The 10,868-nt window shown below is 39.1% G+C and overlaps 1 protein-coding gene across 1 annotated transcript in view; it reads right to left on the reverse strand.

The window, feature by feature from the left end:
- Positions 1-6,358, reverse strand: part of KCNH8 (potassium voltage-gated channel subfamily H member 8) — a gene marked incomplete at both ends in the record, with an annotated part of 188,164 nt that extends 181,806 nt beyond the window's left edge. Inside the window, one exon of the mRNA XM_080339990.1 lies at positions 6,283-6,358. Within this exon, the coding sequence (XP_080196116.1) occupies positions 6,283-6,358 (76 nt within the window). The remainder of the gene's footprint in view (positions 1-6,282) is intronic.
- Positions 6,359-10,868: the final 4,510 nt, after the last annotated feature.

Here is a 10,868-nt window from a genome sequence, read left to right on the forward strand (position 1 = left end):
GGAATCTATTTACTAACTGAAATTTTATTGGAAAAGAAAATGGTATCATACATTTGGAGAAGAATAAGAGAGTAGATTTACAGAATATGTCTAGTGGGAATCCTGATAATCATCTAAGATTTAGAAACTCAATAGGGAGTGTCTTCTCTAATTCATTGACAAAGTATACATTCATTCAACTATATGTCACCCCAAATATACAGACTTGTTATGATCACTGCACTGAGTATCAGGTTTCTTAGCCTCACATACAAAATCCTACCCAGACACAACAGAAGGGATAGTCTTATTACTCAGAAAAAAATTTCCTTATTTAATGACTCTTTTCCTCTCTTAAAATTCAAATGTTCATCTTGAATTCTAATACAGAGTTTACTTCTGAAATAACAGTGTAGGCTATTAGTCTAACTTCATGAGCATTAACCTGGAACCTTATACTTAAAAGTGGTGTGCTTAGTAAGTTGCATAGCCTTCCGAAAGAAGTGCTTCAAAATTGTGATTCTAACTTCTTTCTGTCTGGTGAAAAACAATAGACCACCACCTGATGATTCAAATACACCAGTATTTTCTCTAGTAAAAAGCTCTTTGAATAAAACGTGCAGTAATAACAATTTTTCACTATTTGAAAGAATAATCTAGTGACCAAATATTAAAAATGGCACCTGCACACTTTGTCTTGAACCAGATCCCCAGCACCAGAACTCAAGAATTAGTTAGGAAATGTGGTCTTAAGATGCCTCTGAAACCCTCCAATTCTGTGTGTGTCAGGTCCAGCTTCTGCTCAAATTAGAACCAGAAGTTACTATAACTGCTGAAAACAAAGATCATCCAAATAAAACAACTTCAAATTATGATATACTATACCCCCCCACACTATACTATACCCCCCACACTTGTGCCAGAAGAAGAGGAAAAGATTTTTCAAGTAGCTGCTTAATCTAGCCATCTAGCCTCTTGGTTACTTCCAGGGAAGATCAACAAACAGCACAACACAGTTTCCAACATCTGACCCCTGGTTTATATTCAAAAATCACATTTGTCTTCCTTGTTTTTGTGTGGTTTTTTTTTTCTTTTTTTTTTCCTATTTTTTGTTGTTGTTGTATTTTTTTTTTTTTTACTTAAGTAACAGCTGCATTGAGCTGCAACACAGGCCATGTTTAACAGAGACAACTACAAAAAGAAAAGTATTTGCTTTCTTTGTGCTCTGAGCTCAGAACAAATGAGATTTTTTTTCTTGTGTTGATGGTATATTTTTGCAGTGACAAATACATGATTCATTTAAAACACCACATTATTTACTTACCCAAGAATACAAGCAAAGGGCAAAATGAGCCTGAATATTGGACGACCAGCTAAATAAGTATTTTTGGAAATTTTTCTCTGGATAACTTGATCCCTAGCAGAAAGAACTAGACTATCTTCCCTGCACCTCCATTCCTTCAGAGGGAAAGATTGGTAGGCCACCAGCTTTTCAACTGTCATTGCTTGGAAGCCTCCTTATCGATGATCAGCGCTTATCATATTTCGATTCTTTCACCCTTCTTTGGTCACAGACTTTTGCATTTGGGAGGTGAACCCCTTTGATCCTGGAGTCTGACAAATACTGTCCCCCCTATGGAAAGTTCAGCCATCATTTCCCTACACCTACCACTTGCAACTGCTTGAGTCAGTTTGGGAGAGAACTGCTGAGTGGTATCTGTAGCCAAGAAGTGTTTTGTTGCTTCTGTTTTTGTGATAACCATGTTATGATTGAAGCAGCACATTGGCTAGTCTAGAGAGGGTAGGTTCAAGCTGAAAGAGACACAGAATTTGATGACAAAGCTGCAGAAAAAGTGTTAGTCTGCTGGCTCAACCTGGCAGACCTCACCAGTTTCTTTATGAGCATGAAAAGCAAATGATGGATGTGGCCTTGGGCTAGTGGAGGAGAAATGCAAGCTATCTGGGAAGATCACACCATACAAAGGCTTTCACTTCTGTATCAACTGCTGATTATTCAGAAGAGACAACCTGTTTCTACCCATGATGACAATGGATGCCTGTGATTGCCCCTCAGGTTAACTAAAGCAACTGAAACCACATGATAGGAAAGGACCAAGGAAAAAAAAAAAAATTACTTCTTAGATATTGTTCAAGTATTAACAGACAGAATTTTGTATAAGTTTTTAATTGGAAAACAAATCTGAATGTAGAAGCTGTTCTACAAATAAGGAATTACCAAATTATCACCATTACAGTGAGCAAGAAGGAATTAACTCAGCTTGATCTTCAGATTAGTCTGATCATACAAGATTGTTAATAAGGATGTGGAAGTACACACTTAATTTGGAAGCTGATCATATTTGATAGACACAAGAGATAATTATAGAACTTCAGCTGTCATTTTATAGTATAACCATACACAAAATTGTCATACTTTTAAAAAACCACAAATTAATGAGGCCATTTGCCGAATCTCCTTTAGCTTTGCTCTCTGGTAAATTATCAGATATTTGCAGAAACAACCACCTCTGGAGTGGACTTATCTATGGGAATAAATAAATAATGCATACAGAATGTATATTTATGTATATATGTGAGAAAGCAACGGAATATAATTATCTACCATGCAATCAATTCCAGATGCTTCTCCTAATCTAAATAAGGATGAAAAGTAAAAATGTACAATTTTTTAATTCAAAAGCTTGAAGTAATTAAATTCAGACATTCATTTTCATTATATTTGGGGGTTTAACTATCAGCTTGTATTTTATATACTTGAATATTTCACACTTGAAAATAATATCTTGTCTTGACAACTTAAAAAAATACCCAAAAAACCCCAAACCCGAAAATGAATAAAAACTGTAACAAACAAAAAACCCAAAAAACACATGAAACACAAGTTATTAATTTGAAAATGTGTATGTTTCCTTTTTTTTAATAACCACATATGCATACTTATAGAGGGGGCAAAAACTGTTTTAATGACCTTCTGGTACTTAGTTATCAGAAGGAGAAAAAATGCTTTGAGAAAGTATTGACTTAAACTGTGATGTCATGAACACAAAAGACACTTCAGAGTTATAAGAAAGAGGAGGTGTAATAGCACTTAGGCAGATCCAAAAGCTCTGTCATGGAAATCCAGGTAAGCAAACCCTTAATGCTATTCTTCCACATACACAACACAGGTAATGGGAACTCTGCAGGATTTTTAGGATCTCCTGCACATCTAAGAGTCATCCCAACATTAATCTAATTCTCTTTCTTGAGCACATTTTCACTAGTTTGATATGAAAAGAATATGTACACATATTTTACACACATATATAGCAGTACATAAGTACCGTAAGAATTCTGAGTGAGCAGCTGAAGCACGTATAAAGCAGTTATCTGTGCCTTTTTGAGGTATGCAATTTTTTTCATAATTTCTAATTCCTAATTAGACATAAATCATTGTAATAGTAAAATTAAAATATTTTTGTGAATGAATTTTTGAGGAGTTCTGTGTGAAGCATATTTTCTTATATTATCTGGAATCCTTTCTTTGCACTGCTGCCCAGAATTAGAATTATCCCTCTTCTGGATTAAAGATGCAATGGTGGATTAGTCTATCACTGATGTCAACATAATATATCCTTCCCAGAGGCTTAAAACGAAAGGAGGTCTGTTAACTACAGAGTATGTTAAAACAACAACCAAAAAAAAAAAAAAAAAAAAAAGCCCTTTGACACAAAACTGTATTTCTGTATTTTAACATCTAAATATCGTCATGTATGAGGTCAAAGAAGTTTAAGTTTATGAAACACAGCCTCAGGCTCAGTGCCATGTATCAGTTCTATTCCTTTCACAGATTGTATCATCTATAAAATTAGTAAAACATTGGACTGATTCCTGCAACAATTAGTATTAGTATTACTTCTAGCTTTAGTCACCTGGACAACCTCTCTAATATCATCCGGACAATTTATATTAAAACAATTTGCTTTACTTTTGCTACTTGATGCTTAAGTTTGCATTTTGCAAAATTGTGTTTCTTTATTTGGAAAAAAAGTCAGTTAAAGAATCAATTTTTTTTATATTTAAGTCTATTATTTTAAAGGAAAATATATGTTGTATCAAAGCAACACAGGAGATGAGCTCTTTCTGAAGATTTTAAATTGAGCTATGATGTGGATTGATATACATAAGTTTGTTTCAGAAAAACATCAAGTTGATTCATTGTTTAACACACTAAAAGAGATGTTATGTTATTCTGTAAATTAAGAGACATGCTACCCGTTTCCCGTAGAATAGTACCATGCTCCAAACTTTTATTACATCATTCATATAACATCTTCCCTTGTGAACTTCTGGGAATATTTCATATGTTGATAATCACACAATGATGTCTTTTAGGCCTGTTTAATATTTAAGCCAAATTCTATAAAGTTTTCATCATCTGTAATAAAATATAATGTGCTGTATTTTCTTGAAGTACTTAGACTTCTTTTTAATTACATCCTATGAAAAAGTAGAGTTGTTAGCATTAGAGGTTGCAAAATAAGACACTGGAGCCTGATTCCTCTTGTTTAAGAAAATAATGACCCAATTGACTTAATGAATTAGTAGAATTATTGCTTTAAAAGAGTAGCTAAATTTGGCTATACAATTCAGCTAAGCAATAAACTTTATACCACACTTATCTCTTGGTGTCAATAAGAATACAAGGATTAGATATTTTTCTAGTGTTTATTTAATAAAAGACCTCTGTGTCGTCACTAATGTTGCTTCTTAAATTGGATCTATGAAGAATGATATAGAAGTCATTAAATGTTTGGGTGCATGGCTCGCAGGCTGTGTGTTCCATCCTTTGAAAGGAAGCCATTGTAAAGGGGGAGGCTCCTCAGCACAAAGCAGGGAAAAACTGCTTTTCTGGCAAATAACAGTATCAGCAACAAAACCCCTATTAGAGCTGCACGCTTCAATATGCAGTAAATAATAGCCATATGCTTTAAAGAAATAAAAGGGTGAAGGATGGGGGGAAAAGTACTTCAAGTTCTGTAGTCAAAGGAATTTAAAGGTACATCTAAGTAGTCTTGAGAGGGATCACTTCATAATGAAATATCAGTTACAGACATACAGCCCTGAATCATAATTAGCTATGTATCCTCAGACTAACAGAGCAGCTATAATTCAGTTCTGTACTTCTCTGCAATTGATCTCAGTGACTATATCATTTTCTTGACATTTTACAACTTATTGATACCGTAATCACAGTTCAGTTCTCTTAAGCACAGACTAACTAAACCATTGAGAAAATGCCAACAGATACATAATCAAGAAGATGTCAGACCATTAGATTATAATGTTTACATCCAAGAAACGGCCAACAGCAACTCAAATCTGAGTTTGTTTTTCCACCACTTTGGATGTCTGTATTTTTTCAAAGGGAAGGGAGTTCATTTTGGCCCAAACCTGTTCTCTCCCTGCTCACCTCCTACTTGTGTGTGTGTGTGTGTGTGTGTGTGTGTGTTAATGAGCCCCATTAAAGTAGAAACAGAACTCAAGATACAGGCAACTCCTAATCCGCAGAACCCACAGCCCTAGGGGAACAAGCCGGTTCCCCCCCCAGGATCCAGCTCCTCACGCTAAAGCAGCGCCTTGCCCGGGGAGCTGCCGAGCGGGGCGGTGGGACCCGCCTGGGGCCGGGCCCCGTCCATGGTGCTGCAGCCGGACGGCGCTGCCAGCGCCGCGCTGCCGCTGGAGGGCCCTTCCTTCTTTCCTTCGCTAACACCCTCCAACAGCTGCCGACACGGCTCAGCCCGACTTACAGGAATTCAGCTTTTAGGGAGATTTAATAGCGGGGCTGGGGGTAATAAAGAAAAAGATCCCCAAGCCTCCTGCCAAAGCCCTTCCCAGGCTCTGAAGCCTGCTTTTCCCTCGCAGTTTCTCGGCTGCCATGGGCGCTGGGCGGCAGGGGAAGCCCCAGCCCAGAGCACAACTTTCCTGCAGACATCCTGGCCACAGGGACAACCCGGCTCGCCCTGCTGCCGGCCCTTCCGGAGCCCCAAAACGGGGGGTCGGGAGAAGAGGGGATCCAGCACCCTCGTCACCTGCAAAGCTGTGGAGAAGCCAGGCAGGAGAGCGAGAAAGACTGGGAGCTCCCTCGCCTCCCCCTCCTCACTGCCAGGTTCTGGTACCAAGGAAACCCCCGGAGGGAGGAGGGAAAGGAAGAGGAGGCTCCCATCGTATGCACGGTACCCGCTGTGCTTCCCCTTCTCTGGGCGTCCGGAGACAACGCCCGCTGCCCCAGCCCGGACTCACGTGTGCCGTCAAACCGGGTGGCGATGGTGTCGAGAAAGGTGTTCTGAGGTGCCAGTAATCCCTTCATAACAGGCATTTTTCCAGCGCGGTGCGAGGTTCCCCATCAAAGTTTGCCTACGAGGGTGGTTCGAGAAGAAAGTGCAGAGGGCGCCCGGGGGAAGAGAGGGAGGAGACGGAGGCAGGGAGGAGGGAGGAAAGGACAGGGAGGAGGAGGATGATGATGGGGATGCCGCCGCACCGCCTCCGGCGCCGGGAGCCCCCCGCTTGTCAGCGCCAGCACGGCAGAGCGCTCCCGCCCCCGGCTGCCGGGCGTGGCGGCCGCGGAGCGCCGCGCACAGGTGAGGAGACACCCCCCAGAGGTGCGGATCCCCCGGCCAGCAGCACCTGGGCCCCTCCCCTCGCCACCTGCCAAGGAAAGCGGGAGGGGAATGCCAGGGAAGAGCAGCTAGGTTGCTGAGAGGGCAGGGAGAGCAACCTTTACCTACCTGCGGCAGGAGCAGTGCAGCCAGCGCTCTCCTCCTCCCCCCATCCAGCTATCAACACTGGCACATAAGAAGTTTCTTAGGCTTGAAACATATTAACTCATACGCACCCTGTTTTGTGAGTAACGATAGCACAGGACAAAGCTTGAGATATTACCTTGCTGAAGGGAGAAAAGCTATTGACATGTATAGCAAGCGCCTCTATAGATGTTCATTGGAGCACTGGACTAAAACATGGAGGATGCTCCATCAGATGTGTGGTCTCATTAGTTATTTGTCTGTTGAGGCTATTTTTTATTTGTTGGACAGGTATTTTCTACTCCATTGTGAATATTTCCTAGCTAGTTTTTTAGAAATTCTTCTCTGAAAAGTTTCTGGAAGAAATACATTATTATTTTGACAGCCAAAGAGAGAGTCAAGACTAGCCCAGCAGGTCTGATGTGTAAATTAATTTCAAAAAATTAAAAAACAGGCACACCAGCTGCTCCCACATTGGCGTGAGTAACTTGCTCAGGCTGGTACTGTGTCTCTTTGAATGCTGCCAGATAATGCCCCAAGGTACAGTCATTTAACTTATTGCGGCAGCAATGGCAATACTACTCCAGGTTCTTTCAGGACTCAAAGACACTAGAGAAAAGTGCAAGTACATTCCCTAATCTACAAAGCCACTGTGCATTATGGAGGGGAAGCCTGTTCATCTCTTGCTATTTTACAGTATTGCTAGTTTTCTTTCTTGCTAGTCCTGTTCATTTGCACTTCTCCCTGTCTCCAGATGGATAGAGTACTTTGCTTCCCACTTTTTAGGATAAGCATCACAATGAGCACAGGAGGGACAAAAAGGGGCTTTTCTTTATGTCAGATAATTAAAACCAACCAAACAACAACAACAAAAAAACAAAAAACAATAAACCAAAACACATACACACATTCAAAAAAGAAAAAAAAGAGACAGCAAAACAAACTACCTTAGGAAATGCTGATGCATAGGTTTTATAGCAAAATATAAAGTCTACCCGCAGTAACCCCACCTTGGCTTTGAAGAAAAGCAGTATTTACTGAGATCATGAATCTGCCCAATTCTCCTTGTACTGGAATCCTGTACAAAACAGTTGATGTAGAGCTGCCAGCTCAGTTTTCACAAGTGGCAAGTGAAAAGGGAGACGGCCTTACAGTCGCTATTATTTTGGAAGTCCAAGATCTGAAAGAACTGCCAGTTTCTTAGTAAACTTCAAATGCATGGCAGGCTTTTACTTGCCTTGGAAATCACTAGTCTTGTCCTTAAAATGTACAATTTTTAACACCAAATGCCAGCAGCTGTTTATTTTCTTCTTCAAAATTATTCTCATGTCTTCCAGTTCAACATAAGCAGAGCCCCCAAATTAATTTCTCTTTCTACTTCATCTCACTGGCAGGTATCAAACTCATAGGCAGGTCTCATATAGATATCAAGAGCTACACCACACTCCTACTTGGGAAATAAAAAAAATCCTGTTCCAATATTGCAAAATCCAGGAGAGCACAATCAGATTTTTCATTCTGTCTAAGTGCTCAGCAAGAGAGGTTATTAAAGTAAACCTGAACTTCTGAAATTTGCCAAGGGGTTCACATATGTTGTATCTTATGTGCTGTGGTCAGTTTGCACTCTTTTCCAGGACCTGCCCCAAACACCCTCTAAATAGGGATATAGTGAAGGAGAAAGGATATATTCTCAATCCTACTACAGACAATCAAGAGACAGTAACCTGTGTACACAGCTAAAGATTTCAATTTTGACTCACCAAAAATCATCATAAAAGGGAAAAAGTGCTACTATTTTCCAAGGGAGACAAACTGCCATCTAATAACTCTTCCAGCCCATAAGTGGTTGATACTGTACTTCCTCACATGCAACACAGACTCTGAGCTGTAAAAATCATGTTATTTTGAGGGCACAATGTCATAAGAGCTTTATTAAATGCCCATTGAAATTCCTTAACAACCACGAGAGAGAAAATGTTTATATAAAGCCTTGGGGCTTAACTTGGGAAAAACAAACACACACTCAAACAGCCATACAAATACACACCCCAAAAGGGATGGATAGGTCTCAGAGGAGTTACGTGATATGTTTAACATTGACAACAGTGAGCACAAGTTACAGTTTTTGAAGTGTATGCAAAATAGCCAGAAGAAGGTCATGGCAACTGCAGTGAAGGCTCTGACAACAATGAAAATCTGCTGATGCACAAGAGGGAGAGACAATACCAGATTGTTTATAAGGAGAGAATGCTGAAGGCCTCTTCAACTGTGAGAACTTCAGGAAAGAGGAAGTTCATTGTATTTCACAAATACTTGCAAACATGACATACTGTTATAAATTGGTTATGACAATAGCCACGTACTATGACCAACTGGTAGCAATTAGGCTTTTAAAAAACCTTATGTTTCTGTTCTACATACCACAAAACAACCACCCAAACTTTTCTGAAGTAGAATGAGGTGTTTTACAAAAATGATACACACAACAAATAGCCTCAAACTACATAAAAGAAATTGAAGTGTAGCATCCTTATTTGCACTTGAATTTGGCATATTCTACAACCTTTTATTCACAATAGTAATCTTCTTTAATACAGATTGGTACTTAACTTCAGAGAGACAGTTGAAAACACTGAAGCAGTAAGTCTGGAGTAGTTCAAAGCAGACAAATTTAGCAGGTTAAAATTTCAGTGAGAACAAAAAGTTCAAGAAAGCAGAGACTGAACATCTGAGAATATTTCAGAGAAAGGTGAAGGAGTAACTGAAAATTTGTAGTCAAGTACAGGAAAATTAGTTCTTAAGATTTTATCAAAACAGGAACTAGGTACTCTGAAGAGATTTTTTTTATTTGGCTTTTTGTTTGTTTGGGGGTTTTTTGTTTATTTTGTTTGGTTGTTTTTTTCTCCCCCACGTTTAAGGAAAGAAAATACAAGCCTGGATGATTTTAACCTTGTTTCAGGAAATCAACTTTCAGTCCTTTGATATTAATATAGAATTTGAGTATCTCAGATACCTAGACACTCTCTCTAAGAGATTACTATTTTTTTTTTTTTTCTTTTGCTGGCAAGGACAGATAGAAAAGCATTGAAATCTAACTTCGATTTTTGTATATAAATCTGTATCCATTCTAGGTAAACAGCCCACTCCACATATTCCTCTCTTTGTTTGCTGTGGAGCACTTGACTGAATATAAAAAATTTATAGCAAGGCAGTACCAGAGCTGAGAGACAAAGGAGTAATAGCACTGCTACTACATTTCAAGTTGCCATTTAGCATCTACATTGCAAACAAAATTTAGTCAGGGGCTTATGATTCAGACCAGAAGTATAAGGTTTGTTGTTTCAAATTACTCAACAGTATGTGAAATATAATCTCAGCCATACGTTTCCTCCCACTCATCCACTGCTATTTGGTCATTCAACATAGCACATTACATTTTGAGACACTCTATAATCTTTCTAGATATTGCTAGTTACCCAGAAATGAGGGCATGGACAGAGAGTTTGGCACAGAACATATGCAAGGAGCAGCATGTTTTAGCATTTTTGGTCATGACTGCACACCCCCTTTTCTTCATTTATGATTTAACTGAAAGCACATTTTCCGAGTTTCTTGATTAATATTCCACAGTACCACAAAACATCTCATAATAGAAGTTAGGAGCTGCTTATTTCTTTCCTGGCATAAGCACTTGACCTCAACTCACCTGCTACAATTATGTAAATGAAAACAGTTAGTGAAAAATCAAATTAACCGTCAGAAAGGACTGCCTGCAGCTTACTTTTGTACTTGAAATTGCCACCCACTTATTTGTTTGTTAACCTGGGCATCCAATGGGGGGGAAAAAAAAAAAAAAAGGAATCATGAAAAGTCTGAAAATACTAGGAAAAGACAAAGAATGGCGAGGTGCTGTTCATCTACCATGAACAAGCTAATTTAGTCTGAAGTAGTGTGCGTCAAGAGTATCTTCCTAATAAACGATCATTGTCCTTAAGAAATGCTGTCCTCTTTCTTTTGTTGTGCACAAACCAACAGAATTTTTCAAGAATAAAGGTGCATAATTGAAGCTCTGACAAGTGATTGACA

This window comes from Nesoenas mayeri, assembly GCF_963082525.1.
Source record: "Nesoenas mayeri genome assembly, chromosome: 2".
NCBI lineage: Eukaryota > Metazoa > Chordata > Aves > Columbiformes > Columbidae > Nesoenas > Nesoenas mayeri.